The sequence below is a fragment of the Drosophila gunungcola genome, assembly GCF_025200985.1.
Source record: "Drosophila gunungcola strain Sukarami chromosome 3L unlocalized genomic scaffold, Dgunungcola_SK_2 000003F, whole genome shotgun sequence".
In the NCBI taxonomy this organism is placed as follows: domain Eukaryota; kingdom Metazoa; phylum Arthropoda; class Insecta; order Diptera; family Drosophilidae; genus Drosophila; species Drosophila gunungcola.
In genome coordinates, this window is record NW_026453179.1 from 1,007,893 (window position 1) to 1,031,491 (window position 23,599).

Consider the following 23,599-nt stretch of genomic DNA (forward strand, 5'->3'; position numbering starts at 1 on the left):
TTTTGCCACGCCCTCAGTAAAGACACGCCCAGGAGACACCAGTCAGGAGATTGCATTTGTCTTCCCGATTTGAGTTTTTTTTATGGCGAGGTCCCCTGAGTGACTGAATGACTCTTTGGTGGGTTGCCTCAGTTGCCTTTTTGCCAGCTTGATGGATGATTTCGAATTAGCGATGCGGCAAGCATAAAAACAGCACTGGAGATTCATCGATTTTAGTGGTTCTGTTGGTTTTTTTCTATTGCTAGTATGGGGGTAAAAGCCACCGAAAAAATGCCAGCACATAAGTTTTCTGACAACGGGGAGTGGATCCATGCCAGGCCATTTCCCCCACCATCTTGCTAATGATGTGAGCTTGTCAGTTCATTGAAGCTGGACATGAGTGGTTTACATGATAGAGGGAGTCCCTTCAACAGATTAAATGAAGTAGGAAAAAGAATTTGTCGAGGCTTTAAGGGATTATTTGGGAGATACCAATCTATGCGGAGATGAGGGAATTCTTCTTTAATCTCTTTCAGTTCTAAAATAAGATTTGTTTATTTTGGTAGAGCCCTGTTCTCTTTTTAAGCTGATTTAAAATACATTGCTATGACATTTATTCTGTTATATTTATTTTGCAACAATAATTCCACTTTTAACGCTTATTTTCTTTATGTGTATTCGCCCTGGTCTATTTGTGTCCATCTGTCATTACAAATTTGTTTCAATTTCACATAACCATGTATATATGTACCTTGGTTTGTATTTTTTCTTGTTTCTTTTGGCTTTAATATGGCCCATCAGGTGCCAAAAGCGAGGCGCAACAAATTGCAATTAGCCATGTGCACGATTTGTTGATGGCTGAGTCTAAAAAAAATTTGCATTTGCCAATTGGGTTGACGACAAACCAAAGAAAAAAAAATGATGAGGACTTTCAAAAAAAAAAGTTCAGCTTCAAAAATGCAAATATTTAGTAGTCTTTGAATATGGTAAGCACTATGCAATCTAAATAACTTTATATAAATAAAGAGAATTATATTTAACAGATGTTTATAAAATAACATTTTAAAAAACCTGTTGTTAAGTTTAATTTTCTGATATATTCAAAACGAGACAAATATTGTTCATGGATGTTTACTTGTCTGAATTTAAATGAAGTAAAATTTTAAAAATTACATTTACAAGTACATTATGCTTATCTGCACCCCATACATTCTCCTCTGGCTTTCAGGGTCTCGAATATTTTACGTTTTATCATAAAATACCTCGACGGTATCTGCGCACCACTTAGGGCCAGGTAGCCCATAGATATTCCTATTGTTGCCACACGGCCATCAATCCCACTCGACCCCATGTGCGCACACACATCCATATATTGTATCTTTTGCTTTTTGTATTTCATAACTGCGCATCAAGTGTTGCTTCCTGTTTCCTGCCCCTCCGCTTCCCGATGCCTTCTTGCCTCATGGCCCAGGCAACAATGCGTAAATTTTTATTAGCCCAGTAGTGCCAGGCCCAATCCGTGGCCATCGTAAAACGCTGTCTGCTGTGTGTCCGCCTCAAATGATGGCATCATTAGACAATTTAGGCTCTCCGCGTGCCAAGTGTCTGGGTATCTGGGTATCTGAGTTTCTGGGTATCCATGTATTCTTGTATTCTAGTATCTGTGAGTGCCCCTTATGAGTGCTCGTTTGGTGTTGGCTTTTGCGTTGATTGAATAAATTATTGCCACTCGCGCGTGCATTCAAAAAAAAAAAAATGAAATAAATAAGAAAAAATCGTTGTCACTTCGGCTTTTATTTCCCCCCATTTCGCTGCCCATCGCCCACTCCCTCTCTCTTTTTTTTCAGCCTCTGTATTTAGAGGTGTGCTTTGCCACCGGAAATGGCGAATTATGCGCGCATCGTCGCCATATATGTGATGCAACATTCAGTTGCGGTGTTGCAGAGGTGCAACTGCAGTTTCTGCGACCGTCATGTTATGCAGTAATAAATATTTATCTATTTACAAAATGTTTACAATGTTCATATATTATAATAAAATCCATTGCGAAATTTAAACAGCTTTATTTGATAATAAACTTAATTTAATATGTTTTAATTTACAGAAATCTTTTACAATGGGACATAAACTATTTTTTGTGATCCTTTTCCCATTTTTACACTTTTTATTTCATATAAACTTTGAAAATTATCGGAATTTTTCCTTTTTCATTTTTTTTATCTGTATAATGAATCATAAATTAGATACTTGATTGATAAAAATATATAAAAGACATTTCAAACAAATTAAAAAAGGTTTTTTAACAAGCTGTTATTTTTAATTTTTCAACGCATTGTATATATATTTACCTAAAATAAGTTTAAAAACATTACACCGACTGCTAATAAAAAATGATCAAAAAACTCAAATTCTCGTTTTACGGTCTCAACAAGATCTGCACAGATTTTTCCCCAACCTCTTAATTTACAACTGCCATTGGATAACATGTTTATTCGCCCTAGGAGTGAGCGTCACAATCCTTTCCATAAATTAAAATTGGTCATGCAACCGTGGACCAGTCGACAGGCCCAGTTAGCAACTGCGCCAACCACTTTCACTGTCACTAACCGAGTTTAATGCACTCGCAGCCGCAATTCGCTTTTCTGCCTACTGCTCTGGTGAGTTTTCGGTTTTTCTGTAGCCTGTAAAGCCTGTGGTTTTGTTGTTGATGATGTCGGCGCAGTTTTCCACTGGTTATTCCGGTTCCTCTAACGCAGAAGAAGCCGGGTTTTTCGAGAGGCATTGGCAGTGTCATAATCAGACCAGACAACCACCGCGAGAGCTGACCAGAGAAAAAACAGAATACAGAGGGAGCAAATGTTACTCCGAGGGCTTTGAGCTCAACTCAAACAGCCTCGACTCAAGGACAAATCGCTTCAAGCGTGCAAAAGTATCTCAAAGTCGAAACTCTATAAGAATACTTTCAGTGCGTTCTCTTTTAAATTATTGCACGGCAAACAAGCGTAAAAAAAAGAAACCGAAGTCTTGATTAATTATTTTTTGTGTGCGTTTCCGTTTTGCTGATTGAATTGTTCAAAAAATTGGGCGGGCAGGCACATAAATCAAAAGGCCCAAAACGCTTGTAACGCAATCTGTTTAAGAACAAATCTTTTTTAGGCTCTAATTGCTTATTTTTTGTGGTTTCGATTTTTTGGCTTAATGATGGGTTCGATGACAGCAAGAAACCCTCAGAAAATTGGATGTACTTTTAATTAACCTAATGAACTGACAAGCAACCAGAATTTCTGGCTTGGGGGTAACCATGGCAAATGGCTTAAATGGCTTAGCTTATGGGTATAAATAGACGGAAAAAGATGATGGAAATAAGCCTTAACTTATAATTATTGATTTATTATGCTTACGCACTGGCTGTGAGGTTAATTAATTTTCGCAGCAGCCGGATCACAGCACCCAACTTGGACCTATACATACATATATATTTATATATGTATTATAATATACATTGCATTAATGTACTCTTGCTCCGCTTGAATTGTGCAAACTTCTGAGTCTAAGAAACTGACACCTTCAGCACAAACAGCTTTGGCATCTCTATAAACTCAAGGATTTGCATTGGGCATGACATGGCAGCAATTCCAAGGCAGTGCAAGTGCGCAAACAGCAAAAGTTTATTTGCCGAGTTCTTCGTTGTCTTCAGACAAAAATTTATTACGACACTTCCCAGGGAACTCTGAAAATTGCACAGCCTGACATACACAGACCATATACGCTAATATGAGTAAATAAATTACTCCCCAAATGTTCGAGTGCCTAATTTTCTCCGCCAGCTGCAACTGCATGTCTATGTGTACGTATATACATCTGTCTGAGAACAGGATAAGCATCCTCATAGATTAGATTAGCTGTCAGCAGAAACAGATGCCAACTTGCTTGGCAGTGCATTAGAAAATTATGTGTGGCTGCCGTACGACAAACTTCATTAGGATGTGCTTCGAGAACACACTCCAAAATGTATCGCATTCAATAACAAAATTAAATCAAAATTTAATTGAAATATGTACAAGATTGTTGCCCATATAATAGTAAAATTTAACTCATGTTTATTTATATGAACTCAATATTGATTTCTGTCTTAATGTGGTTTAATAAACTGTTTGCAAAAATTTAATTCCTTTAAGGTAAACTACTAAATAAGCTATCCGAATGCAAAACAAAATACAGTGATATAAAAATATAATAGTATATATTTAAAAGCCAAAGCAACACCTTTGTTCTTTTAAATCAACAAAATTATATGTTACTTTGCGTTAAATAGCAAACTCACGAACTACATTTTTTTATTAGTAAAATGTTATAAAAGTCATGTTATTTAAAATTTTTTCTTCCATTAAATATAGAAAAAAATATATAAATAGTTGACATAAAAGAGAAACTGTCGTTTATAATTAAATGGCCATATCCGTTAAATATATTAAAAAATTCGATCACCCAAACTAACTGAAAAAACCATCCATAATAAAGAATGAGTCAGCCGCCTTCTTTTTTCGCTTCCTAGCTGTCAGCGCATTTTTTTCAAATTTTAAATTAATTTACTTTCGGCTGGGTACCACAAAAACAAGGAAAATTGACACATAAAATTTTTTTGGTCTTTTCATTATCAGTTGCCTGTGACATTTAATAAATTTCCATGGAAAGTTTTGACAACCCAAAACCTCCGTTTGCCCTCAACATCCAGCCGAAATCTGGTCAACGAGGCCACAACTTTTTTCCTCTGGGTGTGTGTGTGTGTGAGGATGTCCAAGCAAAGCCTTTAATTAATATTTTATTCATGGTAGAAAACCCATTTTTCCTGGCCACATTGCAACAACGTAATTAACAACAATTTTTGGGGTATTTAAAAAAGGAGAGAGGCACACAACATTTTGTGAGAGACGTAGATGAGCTGGCCACATATGACGCATGAATGAATATAGGGAGAAAAGGGGATATAAAATGTGAGGCCCCAAAGCAATCAAGCCAGGGGTTAATGTAATTTATGCTGGAAATTCTCAGAAAATTGAATTTTTATTTGGCTTGCGTCAGGCGATGGAATATACTTTTGAGATTCATGTGGAAGTTTGAAGACTTGCAAAGAGCACACAAATTAAGCTGTCAGACTGCATGTACGAGTATATGAAAGATATTCGTCGTACTTAAAACACTTTTCGGCCTGTCATGCCGCACCTCAACAATAAAATTCCTTTCACATTCAAAACCCTGATTGGCAGGCAAACTTATAGATACAAAACTTAAGCCCGCTTTGACAGTTTGCATGTATCTAGATAACAAACCAAGCAGCGCGAAACAACAAAAAGACTAATTTTGTGTGTGTGGCAAACTTTTTTGATTGAAGCGGCAACAAAATGGCATACGCACTCAAAGTCAAAGTTCGAATTCTGGGGCGTGTGTGTATGCGACAGCTGCCGCCATTTAATTTTGAGATAAAAAGGGGTTCCCCCAAACCGAAAAACCTAAAAACCAACCAACCAAAATTGGTTTAGGCAGCAGCTTTCTGGCGGCTTATCTTATCACCAGCCTAATTGTCATTGGCCCGCAAGACTGACAGTTAGTGTTAATGTTGCTCAATATATATATATATATATACATGTCTGAATACTGCTGGGATTTATCTAATGAGTCCCAAAACACACCCGGAAAAGTGTGACGAGCATTTAATGAACCTTTAGCCTTTCACCTGCTGCGGAACAATATTTGGCTATCAGCGAAAATGACAATGGTAATGCCGGGTTTCCCGACTATTGGAAAAACAGCGTTATTAAAGTGGCCCCAGGATATAAAAGAGCTCACCAGATGGTTTTGGGTATTATAGTTTTATTTATATGGTGAAAGTATGTTTAGTAATTTGACAATCGGATTACAACAAGGCCGTTTCAAATGATTTTTTATAACTACAAATGTGGCTATTTTCTTTGTTTACGAAACGCACTTTTTAACTGCGCTAATAAATATGGCCGGATGGAAAAATAAATAATAAAGGAAATTCAACATGTATCAGTTAATGTTATTGTATAATTATGTAAAAGTTTTGGCTATTATTTATATTTGTTTCGAAAGGATGCCAAAAATTAAGAAGTTGAATGGAGACGGATTACAATTTCGTTTGCTAGCTGTTTTAATTAATGGAAAACATGAAAAAAAAACAGAAATAGGAAACTCAATATAAAATAAGCTATTAAATTCTAACGCTTTAAACATCGATTTTCAAATAGGACGAAACCGAAATCATTTTCCCATTTTTGTTAATTTATTTCTGACAAGGTATGTAGTTGCCTATGTTCATTCTGCCAATAAATCCAATCGTAAAACGGCCATAAAATACCTTTCCAAATTTTCTTCCACTTTATAAATCAATTGAACTCGTCATCAGCATATTCGCCTTTTGTTTGCTGAATAATAAGTATTTAATTTGATATATATATTTCAGTGATTTATTCAGTCACTGGGTTGCGGGCCACCCACTGCGAAGAACTCGGACTCGAACGTTATTTATACCCAGGCAAAATGTCTGAAAATACACATTTTCGCATATTTCAGGCAAGTCTTTGACTTGTTTCTACTTAAATTTATCAAAAAAAATTATTTGATTTGTTATCAATTAAATTAAAATAAAATCCCAAATTTTTCCTGTTTTATTGATTCGATTATTGTGACTTTTAAGCTGTGCGAGAAACCACAAAAATAAAATCATTTTTAAACCATAGGCAAGTCGAGTTTCCAGGAATAATTTTATGGTCACGGTTGGTGGAGGTTTTCCATAAAATGGGTGTTTTAGAGAAAATGTATGCAAATTGCTAGAAATAATGTAACACGGAGACGGTATAATTAAATTTTCGGTCTCATTTTTGTGGTTGCAAAATTATGCAAATTTGTCCTAGAAATTTTGAGCAGGTTGGCGGTATGGGCAATTGTTGCTGTCTCCTTTGCAGCTATCTTTGTAGATTTTAGGCGTAAATAATAAATTAGAGCGATATGCTAGCCGAATAATATTAAAATCTATAAAGGTGAAGTAAATGTTTGGAAGTTTTTGTGGGGTTTTGAAAGGATCTGTTGTTGGACACTTAATTGTTTAAGTATGCTAAGTAAAAGACCAATGTAAGCATCTTACTTGGTATTCATTTGGAAAATACTCATATAAATCTATTCAGAGGATATGAGCATTTAAGCTAAGGGGAAAAAGCATATATAGAAAACTGTATATGAGCTTCTTTTATGGTTTCTCCCATTATTACCTTCTTTATAAAGCAATTACTATTTATGAGTAACCACACAGCTAATTTTAAATAGCTACATAACTAGACTTACTCTTTGCCATTTTGCTTACGGTGATCTTTCATTACATACATTTTAAACAAAACTCATTTAAAGTAATCTCATTTTAATATATTTCTTCGTGCCACCCCATCAGTCCTTATCTTTGTATATTCCTGATTGCTTTAATGCTTCCCATTGCCTCTCTGTGTCTCTTCTTTGAGTTTCCTGATAGGCTTCATTGCATAGTTTAAATATTGATTTTTAATTATTTTAAGCAGCACCAATACCACAAAGTATGCAATGCTCCAGAGGTGCCACACACCCATATATATGGTGTATATACATTTGTATATATAGATTTATACAGCATCACCCATGGAGCTCCTGAGGGGCCACACACTGAGCAAAGGACTCGACTCGCCTTGCCTCGCCTCGTCTCACACCTTGCACTGGTGGCCTTCCCCCGAGGGTTGCTCTGGGAATTGCGAATGTGGGTGGTCTTTTATGGGTGGTTGGGGGGTGGTGGTATGTGCGTGGGTTTTGTTTTTAGCCTTACTGCTACTGCTGCTGCCTCTCTTGAGCCTCTTAAATGTCACAATGGTGATGCCAAGTTGCTTTGGGGTTGGCGCTCGGGTCACCCCATCAACCATCCTTTGCTGCACCGCCCCCTTTTTTGCCACCCACCATGCCATTTATTCATTTTTTTTCCGTTTGCAGTTCGGTAAGAGAGGTACAAAATATAATATGTATGAGTTTCTTTGCCGCTGTTGTTCTTTCTTGGCCATTATTTTGCACTTGCCGGAGAACGAAAGGGCGACCCTGACCCCAGGTCCACTGTTAACACATGGTTTGTCCTACGTCTTCGTTTCGGTTCGTTACGTTTTTTTTTTTTCTTCACTTAGAAAAAAAAAAGATTATTATGGTTAAAAGATACAACTTTAATATAACTCTTTCAATTTAATAAAATAAATTTGTTTGTTTGCTTTTTCCACTTAAAAAGTAGGAAAATACAAATTAGGAAATATATTTTTTAGCAAAGAATGTGTTTTGTCTGATATTACACATCCAAGAAAGGTATTTCTCAATCCAGAACGCTATAAAAATCTCTCCCAACAAAACTGCAACAGATTGTTTATGGAAATTTGATTATTAATCTTTTGAAATTAAGTAAGTTTAAGTTTTAGTTTGACAATTTTTTCCAGTGTTTATGACAAAACGCATATGTTTGAAGGCGAAACGGACTCGCAATTTGATTTGTTTGAAGCGGCGTGCAGGAAAAGAGAACTGAATAGGGTGAAGGGTTTGTAGGGTACACAATTACAAAATGTTTTCGGTTTGGGGCCTTTTCAGCTATGTCAGCGCGACAGCGATGTTGCCAAACTTCAGCAATCCCAAGCGAAACGATTTAGTGGACCGCTGTTCACTCAGCACCGTTTCCAGCGAGCGAGACGCCATCATCAATCGATGATGCCGGGAGAACGAGTGGCCCACAAACTGGTAACAGATGCTGCACACGTGTCTCGGGTGCGGTTCGGTGTGTAATTGGATGATGTTCAAAGGACAGACGGGAAATCGGGGACTTGGGTCGGGGGCAGTGCTCGCAGAGCTAAAAACAAATAAATAGTCGAGCGGCGGCCATTTCAACGTCGTTCATTTCGCTGTGAGTGAAATACAAATAACATTTAATAAGAAAAGGAAATTGTCTATTTTGGCAGACAGGCTGAACGACAGGAAACTCGAGGATGGACTTTATCTACACAAAGAAAAATGAATGTCCTGCGATGATTTTTTATACCAAGTTAAATCCTTACAACAGCCTACAAAAATGTAGTTGTATGTTCTTGACTTAAGATTCTAAATGTTTTCAAATTATATAAATATAAAAGGTTTTTTAATTCATTTGTGAAGCCGATCTATACAAACTTTTCAACATAATTTAGCCAAATTTATGTGGTTGTCTTCAGTTAAATTTATCAAAGTTTTACCTACTGCAATATTTTGAGCAACCAACATTTTTAAGCATTAAATCAAAAATGGAGAAGTTCGTTCAATTTGTTTCTGTGTATACACAATCAATGAGAATTAGCAAAGGGCAAAAAAATCTTTCGGAAAGGCTAGGGATTGAGCTTCCATTTAGAAGTGTTCGAAATGAGATTTAGTCGAGTGTGTGTGTTAATCAGTGGGATAAATGGAAGGAAATAGATAGGAAGTAGAGATGTCTATTCTGAAATAAAAATACATTTCCATAGATACTTGTTACATTTCCTGAGCTCTTTCACTAAAAACGTACAAGCAACTACATATATTTATTTGCCCTCCTGATTGCAGCTGTGCATTAACCTTTTAATATCCCCCACCCATCTCACTTAGATGTTCATTATAATAGCCATGTTAATTGCAATTTAATATGCGCGCATATGGGTATAACATTTTTTTATATTTTTAATAAATTTAAATTGATGTCAAAATCGTGCTGAAGTTGAAGGCCGCCTTTGTACAGACTTTAACATCAACAAACATATATAGATATTAAAACTAAATAAATTAAGCAAACAAAACAGGCAGACGGTCATTAAAATCAGCATTAACCATTAAAAGTTAAATGAAAAGGAATCAATAAATTAATTGAGCTTTAATGTAGATGTAAACGACTGAATGTGAGTGGAACAAAACTCAAACACTACCGAGTAGTGCAAATACATGAAATAATATCCTTCGGGCAAAACGAACAGTGAAAAATATTTATTGAGATAGACGTGTGTCTAAGAATAGAGGCCTTCAGTATTTCTGGTAGCCAAATTAAAGGGAATGAAAAAAACAAAGTTTAACATAGAAAAATGTTTTTCATTATGATTCTGTAACTTAAATGGTTAAACACGTTTGCCGTTTAAGATTCTAGTAAATATATATAGATGGTAAAAATTGAGGAATCTTATTTGAAAAATTGCTGTTTGTTGTTTCTAAATTAATATAAAAAACCATGACCAATTAAATTCAAAATCGCTAATCTTAATACAATTAAGGCCTATAATCGAAATCAAGTTCGCTGATCTTTATTATCACCATAAGTTTGCTTTTTAAGCTTTATATTAACATTTTATTGATGCACCCAGTTCAGGTTCTGGGTCATTGCAATTGTAGGTTCGATTTGCCATGGCGAATAATTAAGAGGCCATAAAAAGGGAGGCGGAGGTGCTGGCTTCAAGGTCACTGGCTGTAAAGGTCACAAGTTGGCCAGGTTGCTAGCCGCTGATGATGTCAGCAACTCGTTTATGGTCAAGACAATCGAAACAATGGCGCCAGACGTAATTTATACCCCTCCCTTCCATTCAGATTTCAACCCGAAGCGCATCTTCCATTTATCTTTTGCATTGCAACCTGACTTGTTCACCTTGTTGTTGCCGGCGCTGTCGCTTTATGTTAATTGGCAACAGTTTATGGCAAAGTGAGCACAGTTTTCCACCAAACGGGTGGCAACGAGTAGCAGATTTGCACTTTTCAGCTAGCTAATAAATTAGATTCGTCGAAAATGCGAAAACCTCGAGACGCCATTAAAGAAATATGTAAAACTATATACACTCTACAAGGAACACAAAATAAAGCAATAAACGAAGGGGAAAAATGAAGAGTTACATTGTTGAATCGTTAAAGTGATTTGCGCGGGTTTCTGTCTAAACGCGCTTTTGGCATTTTTTCCAAACCCAGAATTTATTGCAAAAAATCGTGTAAGTATGCAGGCATTGTTGTAGTAATTACAAAAAAAAAATTGTGCAGTCAACAAAACTCCATTAATCGTTGATTAATTGCATTTGCATAAATTATGCAAAGTTTTTAATTATGCAAGATATTTACAAAGCTATTTTTTTGAGTTGAGGCAGCAATTCTATAAATAGTTACAGACTGCATGTCTCTAAATATATCCGGTTTTGGAATGATTCAGGTTAGACTTACCAATTAAATGGAATGCAATGGCTGGTACTCAAGAGAGCCGATGAATCAGAAAAAATAATTTGAACCTTGGGTTAATGAAGTTTCATTTACGATTTTATAAAAAATTTAAGTTCAATAAATTTCTTATGATTATTTTAAGGAGTATTCACTGTGTTTTCAAACTTGACCAACCCTCTTTCTGATATCAATTAAGTGGAGGTATGTCTATCCACTTCAAACTTTGACAAACTTGTAATACAACAATTATTTGTATAAATCTGTTCAAAAGCTGTTTGCCCACTTTTTATTTTTGGACCAACCCTAAAAATAAACTAAAAACCTTGCTCAATGCTAAATCAAGTGAGCATGTAAACACAGTGCGTAACGTAAGCATACGAGCTGCCATTTTATATTTAAACCAGTTTAATAATTTTTGGGTCGACAAAATATTTTATATTATGTTAAATCTTTAATAAATTACATTCTGATGTAATATGAAATTCAATTGCATTATTTTGCCGAAACGCACTGTTCTTTTTTTGACTTTGTAGACATTATTTTGATTACTCAATAGCAAAATATTTTGTCTAACAAAATAAAGTCAACAAAAATATTATATATGCACGAACGACGTGCCTACAATAAAATCTCGTTTATGACATGCAAATAAAATGTAAATTTAGTAACCCCAACAGTGAGCACAGCAGAATAGAATTGACCAAACGAAATAAAATTGTATAACAAATTTCAACGAATTGAGAGAGCGAAGAGCAGATGATAAATAAAAACAAAAGCCGGCCGCAATAAATAAAAAAAGCAAAACAAAGCCCGAGATCGACTCGAGGCGGCAATAAAAATTTGTCGACTGTGTCAGCGATCAAAAGCGTTCATAAGGCACGTGGGGGCGTAACAAATAGCCAGATAGAGACAGAATGAGACGGGAAGAGGGCCAGCGAAAGAGACGACAAGTGTGGTAAAGAAGCAGAACTGATGCACTGAGCGTTACACTTGCTGTTAATGAATGAAAACGAATGGCGGTTGAATGGAGCTGGGAAATGAAGTGAAAACAATTCACAATGTCGTAAAAAATCAAGTAAAAAGACCATAAATAAGTACCCATTTCACGCTATAAAGTAAAAAGTGCAGAAAAGTGCTTGCCAATTTTTCCTTAGAAATTCATTTTTAGTTTTAATTACGAAACAAAAAAGTTACCCATAACAAAGAAATACACATCGGATTTGATATTTTTCCCATTAAAGTTTACAAAATAAAAACTAAATTTAAAATAAAAATAGTTATCGAAAATAACACTGATTGCCTTACGGAAAATCAGATGTTAAAGACAAAAAAGTATTGATTGAATTGTTTGAAGTTTAACAATCCTCGATTTTTTAACATGGCAGCAATGGAAATTGATTATAGCGATTAGATACTTTTATTTATTGAACAAACGATTATCACAACATTTTCATTGCGAAAACGAAAATTTCTATATTTATTCCAGAACAGGGAATTTCCATTCAAATGGCTTTAAGCACTTGATTCCACATTGTTATAAAATTATTGTAATTAAATGCATGTCAAAAGAGCTGATCTTGAGTTGCCCACTCATGCAAAACGAATAGTATTATGAAAGCGCTCCAATAACTTAGATAATGCAATAGACCGCCTCGATCTGTCTGGCTGCTACAGATACCGTTACTTTGGCGACTGCACTACAATGACAACGCGAAAACCTGTTACACTTTTGACCAAGTTTTGTCCGCTTGCTGCTGACTCATACAAAAAAAAAAATTAAATAAAAAAACAACGGGCGTGCGACGATCTTGCTAATTGCTGGGGGCAGAAAAGCGAGGGGAGATACTTGGGACTCGTGTGACTGACACCTGCGATTAGCTTTTAGCCCCCGCTTTTTACCACCACACCGCAACCCCTTCAAGCTCCCTAATCGTTGAACCGAATAATTTGCATGAAACTTGGCTTAAACGTTTCACTCAGCGAAGAGAGAGAGAGAGAGAGAAAAAATTGAGTTTCGGTCATTCACATTGCCCCAGGTTTTGTTGGCGTTTGTTTATCTTTGGCTCTTTCATCTCGAGCTGTGAACTTGTCAGTTACAGCAAATTTGCATTGTGTTAATTTAAAATATTCAATTTACTCGTTTAGTAATTTTATTTGAGGCATTTTGAAATGTGCCAAACTGGTACATGCGTTTTTAAGAGCATTTTAACGATATTCGATCCGGATTTAATTTGCTTTCGGCAACACCTATGCGAATTAAACAAAAGTATAAAACACCTAAATTATATACAAAAAATCGCAAGTTAATTGCCAATTTATTTGCAATTTGCATTCCGAAGGAATTTCGCAAAAGGGATGTTATCTTATTTTTAAATTTTACGAGCTTAATTGTGTGCAATTTATCATCAAACACTTTGAAAGTGAGAGGTAAGCCTACATTTTATATAATTCCAGGGAGCACTCATTTGGATTGGCTAAGGAATTTAAATAATGTTTTCTATCGTCGGTTTTATAAAGGCGATGAGAAATAAAGAGGGATGGCAAGAAATGGAGACGGAAAGGCAAAATTGTAAATCAACTTTAATTGAAATAAATTGTCATATCATTTTGCCTGGAAATGGACTCAATTAGATGCGGGCCTTATGCCGCTCTACTCTACATTACTTTGCCTATTCTAAAATGTGGTATTTCTTACTCTCTATGGTCCATGGAAAATTATAAAGCACCATCAATCAAGGGGGGAAAATGAAAAATTGAAATATGACTAGAACCTATCCAATCAGTCAAGGGATTGATGACCACTCTGGGTAATGGAAAAAATGGAAAATCTACTTAAGACGTTGTCGGACACATGCCTACATAAATGTAAGACTAATTGAGTGAAAGTCATTTTGTACACGAAAATCATTTGAGATGCCAAACAGCGCTATAAACACAAAATAAACATAATTAATTGCAGACATAAAGTTTGAAAGAAATAGAGAAAGAGATATCTCCTATAATACAGTGCGTTGCATGATCTTAGGCCAAAAAATGTGTAATCCAAGGTTTATTTATTTTAACATTTTTTATTTATATGGTTATTTATATGATTTTCTAAGTTCAAAAATTATCAAGTTCTATATATGACTTATTCTGCAAAAAGTCCATCTTAAAGCTTTACAGTTTCAAAACCCACTGTGTAAATACTTTAATCTGTTTGGGTTGAAATACAAAATCTTGACCAAAACTTTGCGGTTAAGTGCGCACGCACAATGGACTTCCTCTGATCTCTCTGCCTCCCAAAATCTCTGCCTCCCCATAAAAACCACATCTGAAATACAATTTATGCCAGCTGCCGTCGACGTATAACCGTTTTATGCAATTTATGTGCAATTTTTCAATTGAAAAATCGCCGGACCAGGCCAGGAAGGTTTCACTTAATGCGACGCAATTTCAGTATTATTTTTTTACAAAATATTTTCCTCTCGCTCTGTTCGTTGGCGATTTATTTCGCATGTGCGAAACGTTTCAAATTTAAGTTACTACTGCTACTGCGATGACAGCTAGGCGAACTTTTAATTGCAATTAATTTGAGTGACATTTGCGAAATAAACTAAAACTAGAAATCGATTCGGGGCGGTGGCGACATTGAGCGATTGCAAAATTATTGAAAATATTATGGTTGTCGCCTAGAAAGTTGTGACTTTTTAGATTAGTTGCCGATAGCGCAAGTACGTAAAATAGAATTTAAAATATTTAAAGAAGAAGAAGAATACATTAATATGTTTCAAAAGAACTAGTTCCCAAATATATTAATTTTAATTTAAATTAACAGAGAAAAAATGTATAAACTATTTTTAAACACAAGCACTCTTTTAAAGCACTTTACCATTTATTACAGATTTGTAGCCCACTAAATCTTGTAAATTTAGGTTAATTTATAGATTTCTTACTAAGCCACTAACGTTCATGTGGGTATTCATAATTTATCGTACATACAAACTCCAAAAAAGTCTCGTTCTGGCTTAAACCACCAATTCAATGTCAAGTCGCCGGTCTGACATCATTAAAACCTCATCGTTAACCACAACAACAGCTTCTAGTGCCATTCATCAAAATCTGGTCTATGTTAAGGCCAGACCAACTTCCTTATCAATCATATGGCATTAATGAAGTTTTTACCCATTCAATTTGCATTTCAAACGTACCTGCAAAGAAAAGAGGAGAGAAGACAAATGAAATAAATTAATAAAAATTGAAATTTATTCGCAGACGTGGGAAAATATGCTGAAGATACAAGCCAGAAAAAGAAGTCGTTCTTGTTAACACATTGAGGGTATCAAATGAACAGGCAATTAACTGGGGCCAGATAATTATATTATGTCGGGGGCATTAAGAATATATTGTGTATTGTATATGTATCAGATTTTAACGACAGAAATAACCATAAACACGGCCAAAGTCAAGTGGAAGTCGAGAGCAGCGAAAATCCGAAATCCAAAAAGCCGCAAATTTGACCCGCATTTTTGGTTTGGCTATCAAATTACCTCCGTTTCTCCCCTTGCAAACAATTGTCCCGCATTAAAAAAAAGAAAACGAAGACAAAGTCAACATTTGGCCCTAAGAGGGGTATTTTTTCTCTTTTTTTTTGGGACACACGTGTGACTACAACATTTAACATTATTTGTTGTAGTATAAGCAAATAGGTAAACAAACAGAGACTGAAACAGCGGCTAGAAAGGGAGAGGTGTGTAAAACAGAGAGTTTGACTAATAAGGATTTAGCACGAGCTAAGATTCGCTTTAAATCGAGAGTAAAACACACAGAGACTGCGACTCCGGATGGAAGAAAAAGTAAATAGTGGCGACAAAGATACAGTGGCCGCTGTTTAAATATTTTACTGCTTAGGACAGTTTTCGTATCAGCTGTACGCTTTCTATATAAAAGGTAACTTTTTTTTTATTTTTAAGGGTTTTACTGTAATTAATTTACAATTTGCTAAAAGATAGTAGACAAATTTTAATAAATTTGCTGTTTTCGCGTAAATTAAAAAAAAAAAACTATTAAATCTTGCCGAGGTACCACTGTTCTAAGTAAATCGCCATTGAAAAGTGCACCTTCAGACGGCAAACAAAAAGTGTAATAGAGCCGAGTTTGCTTTTTATCGTTGCTTGCCTGTGATATTTACGACTCGCGATGTTTGGCAATGTTTGTTTTTACTGGGGATTGCTGGAGTTTTTTTTTTTGTCTTTGCTTACCGGATAATACATTCCTTGCGGAGGAAGAAAAAATGCCCCTGAGCCCCACAGTTTGACGGCTTTTTATGTTCACAGTGGCGTCGCAAATGATGTTACTCCTCTCTTGTTGTGCACTCAACGATTTCTCTGCGTGTATTTGCAGGGGGTTGGCCGACAACAAGGGTAGTTCACTATTTTTCTTTCACTTTATTCTCGGTTTTGCAATATATTCTCTTGTTTTATGATTTCTGTTTGATTTATTTTGATTTGAATATTTCCTTGGTTTTTGGCACAATTTTGTTTCTTCGTTTGTTTTTTTAAGATTCACTTTGACTATAAAATAAGTAAGTCAGAAATAAGAACAAGCTTTTGCACTTTAAAGGTTTTTATATTTTAGCACACGCAAAACTATTCTATTTTTCAATGTCGCACGTGCGAGTGAGCGAGACGGTGCGCGACTGAGCGATAGGGAGGGGACGACGAAAGGCGATATAAAGTACAAATTCTTGTTTGTTGTTTTTATAGGGGTGGCTTTTTGGGCTCCTGGGAAACTGAAAACTCCCTGGATGTTTTAATTTTTCGAAACGAAAACAGAACCGAATCAGCAAACCAAAGAGAAATGCGCAAAAAGACGGCGCAAACGCGAGACAAAAGAGATGATGCGAAAGAGGCGAACCAGAGGAAACGAAGAGGGGGGCGGCAACGTCAGACGGTTACAGTAGAAACTTTTAAAAATTCGGCTACTTTTATTTTATTTTAATTTTATTAGGTTTCTGATTGTTTTCTTTTATGTAAGGTTTTTGTTATGTATTAAAAGTTTTTGCTTTGTTTTTAAAATCCCTCACAAAAAGACAGTAGAAAGTTTTATTTTCAAAGAACTTGCATTTTATTTTCAACCACTAGGCTTTTGTAGGTGTTTTTTACTTAAAAGATGCTATTACTAAATGTCTTCTATATTCTTCTATATTTATTTGAACGGAAATTAAACCTCAATTTAAATTATGTTGATATTATAAGTACAATAAGAAGAGTTAAACAAAACATAATCTGGTCATCAATTCTTGATAAGAAAAATAATTTATTTAATTATGGTAATTATAGTGTCAAGCAAAAGAAGTCCATAAATCCAAAAGAGGTCAATAAATCCAAACAGTTTGAATAAAACTATTTAAAACAACACAAGTTATTTGCTGCACTAAGAATAGGTAATTTAGCATTCACATTCTTAATGTTAACTTCTTTAAAAGTCCACTTTATTTAGCGCGGACTGTATTTTTGTTGTCTGTTTTTCGATTTTTGATCACACACAAAGAGGTTTGATTGTCTGCGTTACTACGCATCCCTGAGATACTTTTTTCTTCGCGCGTCTGCACTTTTTCTTGCTATTCCGCTTTTATTTATAAAACGAACTTAATCATCTCTTTGGGTTTATTTCAGACTTTTATTACCGATTTATTTCAATTTTATATACCTTTGGCGTAATGCGGACAAACAAAGAAGCTGGCAGAGAGAGAGAGAGAGCGCGCCAGATGAGTGGGAAAAATCGAATCAGAATCTTTGGAGAGCGGCCAAAAAGGATGGCAGGATAAACGAGCAGGCGAAGAGGAGGCGGCAAAGGCAACAACACAGCAACGGCCACAAAAACATGTGCTGTGAATGAATTTTTTTGTTACTTTTGTGGGATGCTGCTGGTGCGAGTGAGAGGGGGCGAAAGAACGAACAGGCGAAATAAAGAAATCACGTCCCTTGCTGCTGCTTCTTCTTCTTCTTCCACCCAGCCGCATGGCATATATATTTATTTATAACTTTTCATTTCATTTATCTGCGCGGTTTCTCGCTTTTTTCGCTTAGCTTAGTTCGGCACTGCACTTTTCGTGTTTCGAAAATTAAAGGGGTTTTCTTTTTCATTTTCCCCTCCCGAATTCGCTGTTATTTTGGTTTTGATTTTCTTTAGTACCGTTTTGCTATCTCAAATTCATTCGTGCGTGTGCGTTTGTTTTCACTTTCAAGCGTGCCGAATTTCCACGGGGAGCACGAAATAACCGCTATCCGACACCCACGACTTGTTGCGATGAGAAAAATTTTGAAAATAAACCGTTTTCTTCTTCTCTAGAGATGGAGAAACTTCGATGCCAGCATCGATTGTTCACAATATCGGTCCTATCGATGTTTGGCAGGCATTATCGATGTTTTTCCATCCCTAACGAAGATTTCTTTCTCTTTCTGTTAGTTCGACATTTTGCTAACATTTCGCTGTTAGTTCGACGTTTGGCTAACATTTCGTGGTTAGTTCAACGTTTCGCTTACATTTCGTGGTTAGTTCGACGTTTCTCTTGCATTTCGTGGTTAGTTTCTTAACAGAAACCCTCTCCCACCGTCGTTTTCCCAACAGAAATCCTCTCTCATCTTCGCTTGCCTAACATAAATGTTAAGAGCAGAGAGAGAAGAACGACGTCCACTGTGTTTTTGCAACGCTCTCTCTGATAAAAACGGGTTAGCGCATTGCTCACAATTGCGGCTGCCAAGACCACTGTTAACAGTAACAGTAAACAGTCAACAGAAATGTTATGGCCAAACTGAGCATTTCAAATGAAATCGATAAGTGTACCGCACTGTTAAGGAATTTTGAAATATTTAAGCAGAGATGCAAGCAATAACTAAGAGTTGAAAACAAATCTTAATAACTTAAACAACTGTAAAAAGTCTGCCACTCTGACGTCTATATTCTTAAAAAATTATTTTTTAGAATAACATTATTTTTTAGTGCTCTTTAGTTACTGATTACTAGTTTATTTTTGCACGTTAAAATTAATTTATGGTTATAAATTTCGTTTAAAGATTTTCTGAGAAAAATTGTTTTATTTTTAAGTTGAGATATATTTCAAAGATCTGAAGCTTCTCAATTTTTATAAAATAAGTCTTGTATTGCCTCTCATATTGTAATTGAAAATTAAACTTTTTATTTCGGCAATCATCACATTCAAATTCAGTTTTAAATCCAAATCCAGCCAGATTTACTACGTCCCATGTTTTTATTGCTGCATTTTGAGTGCTCCGCCACCCTCTTGAAATCTTCAACCCGTTTTTGACCATCAAAAGCCCTCTGGCATTGTCTCAGTTCCGTCAGTTTTTCCCCTTCTCCCGCTTTCCACTTTCCCTTCTCATATGACCATCATATAGGCTGAACAAACAACGTTCGGGGTGGGGTCGGAAAACTGGGTGATAGTCGGGTGGTCCAGTAAAACCAAATCAAAAGTGTCAAGCCTCATTTTCGGTTGTCCAGGACAACGCTTGTCAAGATTGCATTAGCAGCATGTTGCTGGCCAAAAATGGGCAGAAAGGGAACTGATATAGTGCAAGTACACAAACTAAAAAAACCCTTAAATTTGTTTAAAAAAATTTTTTTAATTGTTGAATGCGTTTTTAAATAAAATAATAAAAAAATAATAAATATTGTGAATAAGAAATACATTTTTTTAGAGAATCAAAAGTGAACTACCTTTTAATAGAAAATTTAAGCTAAGATCAAATTTTAAACATATATCAATGAAATGGAAAATTATTGCATTTTAAGGCTCCTAAAATGTTTTAAAATAACATATAACGTCTGGTTTAATAAAACATTTTTCTGGAACAAGAATGGATTTATTTTCAGTGTAGAACATGCAGGACCAACAAATTGTAGGCGTGGTTTTTGGGGAGGCTTATTAACGGGACGGACAGCAGCAGGCGTCAGTTTGAAAGTGGAAAACAGGAGGGACAAGCGTGGAGCCGGGAGAAAATGCGAAAAAGGGGCAAACCAGGGGGTTTCTAGATTTACAATTCGAATGGATTTGCCACCAGTGTGAAAGAGAAAGGTGCGGGCAGACAGAAAGAGATGGTCACTCATAGAAAGTGAGAAAAGTTTCGCACTGCATCCGGATACAAAAGCCGCACACGATGCGGCGTCCCTTGATTTTTCCCCCTCCGCCTCGATTTTCCCCGCCACCCGCATAAATGCAAAAATCCCCACGGTGGCAACTTTTTAATCCCTTTTGGCCGGCAAATTGTCGCCAACACTCTGAAAAACGGTAGCTGGGCCAAAGTGAGCAACGTGCCAGGTTTTTCACCGCTTTCCACGCTTTTCCACCTTTTTTCGGCTAAGCTGCTTGAGGCAGCAAAGGTAAAGCAAAATTGAATGCAGGCGGGTTGAGATAAACGGAAAAAAGGTAAATTATGAACATCAGCCGATAAGTTATGAAAGTATATTAAATATTTTAAGGTAAATATGGGGGACAAAAAGGTGGTTATTTCAGGGGCAAATCACTTTTAATATGCTTGATGGAAATGCGATGAAAAATGATTTGATGAAAGAAAAATGTGAAATATGTGAATGAGTGACATGAAATAAATATTTGGAAATAATAATTGTTTTCTTTGTAGGTATTGATTTACAAAATCTACAAATTAACAAAGATACAAATACATTTAAATTAAATATTGTAACCCTAAAGCAAAAATAGTACTTTTTTAAAATAACAATAAATAGTAATGGCAGTATTTTTAAACAGCCATTTAATTATGTGACATTTGGCTTTTCTAAACATGTTTCCAAATGAGTTTTAAAAAACCTCTTTTATACAGAAATCTACTTTTATATCATATGCATTAAAATACCATATTGAAGCTTATTCCCTCATAAAGCCCAAAGTTTCCATAGCCCTTCAATCGTCGGCCAACCGCAACTTGGGGAAAACTAAAGGAAAATTCCTCACTTCTGCTTACCACGCCCCCCCCCAACCCCTCCTTCCCGTGGGAGCTGACCTGCCTCTGAGTTTGATATATGTAAAGAGGGAAGTAAGGGGAAATGCGGCCAACTAACCGCAAACAATAACAAACGATGGCCAAAAGCGAAACAGAAGCTGTTTCTGTTTCAGTCTACACCTACACACCTACACCCCTCGCCCCCACCCCTTAGGCAGGGGGCGTGGCAGCTGCTGGGGGATCTGTCGGGGTGCCATTTACAAGGAGCAAAGGATTTATGATGCCTGTTATCGCGCCCAGAACGCGAAGGACGCACAGCAGGCGAAAACGATGACAAAAGGGCGCCCATGGATGGTGGGTGTTAAAAATCAGCCAGGGAAAACTCAAAGGGGGTGGGAGATTTGACGGAGGAAGGGCTGGGAAAAATCAGCAATGGCGTGGAAGGCAGATAAAATCTCACACGCAACAAATAAAATATGTACGAAAAACACAAAGCATACTTTTTTGGCCATTAAAACGAAGGCATAAGTTTCATTGGGTCAAATGTGAAGAAAAATCGTGAAAACCTTAAATAAATTTGGAATATTTTCTAAGCCTATAATATTACTTCTCATTCTGGCTTTTGAAAAATATTAAATAAAAATTTTTAAAAACTTTTTCTAGCTTTCCTTAACTTATTTGCAGTAAAAATTAAAAACGAAAGAAAATTTAAAATCAAGAAATACATTTTTAACTTTATCTTAGCCACTTAAAAAATGTAAAAGTGACAGCACTATCCAAGTGAAATCTACAAGTGCCAAAACAGAAGATTTAATGACTTAAGAGGGGCGAGAAGAGGGCTAAAAGGGTTGTTTTCGTTTGTTTGTTTTTTGGGGGGAGGACAACCATAAACACATGTGTTCGTTGTAGCTTAAATTGGGTTGAGCTCTTCACCCGCTCCAATTAATCGGGATCTTATGGGGATATTTATTCCAGCCAACCCCCACCGGTGACCTTGAGTGTTGCCATAAAATCTGCATTAATTAAATTAAATTCCCATGCCAAACAGAAAGCCTAGCGTCTAATTAAAAAGCCAAAAAACCGTTTGCCCATTTGGCAGAGGCTAAAAGTATCTATTACTGAATTTTAGTGGGGCTCTTACCGCGCCAGCCTCCTAAATTAGTCAATAAATTAAGGCAGCCAGAAAGTTGCTGTTTCGCCGTTTCCGCTCGCTCCATCCTAACGAGCCAAAAACCATTGCATTAAAAAAACCATTCATTAAAATGGCGAAATGTGGCGCTTGAATTTATGGCTTAAATGGCAGGGAGACCTGTGCGTCTCAAGTGGCAAAAAAAACATAGAAAAATAAACTGAAACAGAATCAGAAACAGAAGCAGCTTCCTCATTCAGAACGGTTCAAGTCTTTAACCGGAGTTTCGCCTGGAATTCCCTCGACTCCTTCGCTTTTTACCGCACAAAAGTGGGGGAATATAACTAGCAGGTGGGCGTGGCAGCAAGTGGAGAACATTTGATATCCTGTTTTTACGATTTATCAACTCTTTATCTTTATATTGGCAAACATTGGCAAACATTTTTGTAACAAAATATAATGGAACAATATATAATTCAACTAAAAACTGTTGACTCTTTACCAAGCACAGTAAATAAAAAATAGTTAAATATTTATAAAATAAAACATATTTAATTTAAGATAGTAAACCCATGATATAAACTATATTCATGGACATATATCAAAAAACTAAAGAAAATTTGTAAACAGAAAGCAAAAACTTTAATTGTAATAAAGTTAAATACTTTTCAAAGATTTATTAATTTGTCGAATAATACTTTACTGTTTCATTTTCGGGAACATGCTCACGCTGAGTAATTTGTATGCAGTACACTGCTCAAATTTTATCCTGAATTTAGGCAGGAGGTCGAGGAGTGATGGTACCCACAGGCACCACAGTTCAATGCGCTCGCCATGCACTCAATTATAATTTGCGAGCGACTCTCAGACAGAAAGGCCGCCCATGGGACGACGATGACGCGTCATCAGGCCATTAGCAAAAAGCAACTCAGGCATATGTTGGGGCAGGGAAAACGGGGGAAATGGTAGAGCAGGAGGTACACTACAAAAATTATAATCAACTTTGTACATCAAGAAGCCAATCAGCCAATTTGCTGTCGTGGTATTAAATTAGCGTCTAGCTTCAATTAATAATATAGTAGCACACAGTTTTATAAAAATTAATTTTTTTTTAATTGAATACGTTTTCTTATATCAAATAGTTGCTTAAAAAATTGAGAGAAGTTTAGTTACAATACTGTTTCCTTAAATTTTAACTAAGACCAAAAAAAAACAATATTTTAGATTCATGGTAAAATTATTTATGGTATTATATACTAAATTAGTGCAT

The 23,599-nt window shown here is 35.9% G+C and overlaps 1 protein-coding gene across 32 annotated transcripts in view; it reads right to left on the minus strand.

Moving 5' to 3' along the window:
* Window positions 1-23,599, minus strand: part of LOC128258650 (sex determination protein fox-1) — a 120,164-nt gene that overhangs the window by 62,059 nt on the left and 34,506 nt on the right. For 2 of the 32 annotated variants that reach the window (XM_052990388.1, XM_052990373.1), the window contains exons 1-2: window positions 18,415-18,570; window positions 16,479-16,790 (exon numbers count right to left, since the gene is read on the minus strand). The exons of 29 other annotated variants lie outside the window; for them this stretch is intronic. In XM_052990388.1, the coding sequence (XP_052846348.1) occupies window positions 16,479-16,490 (12 nt within the window). In that variant the 5' untranslated portion in view covers window positions 16,491-16,790; window positions 18,415-18,570. Of the gene's footprint in view, window positions 1-16,478; window positions 16,791-18,414; window positions 18,571-18,764; window positions 18,913-23,599 lie in introns of those variants that run through there. One more of the 32 variants, XM_052990374.1, reaches the window with a different exon arrangement.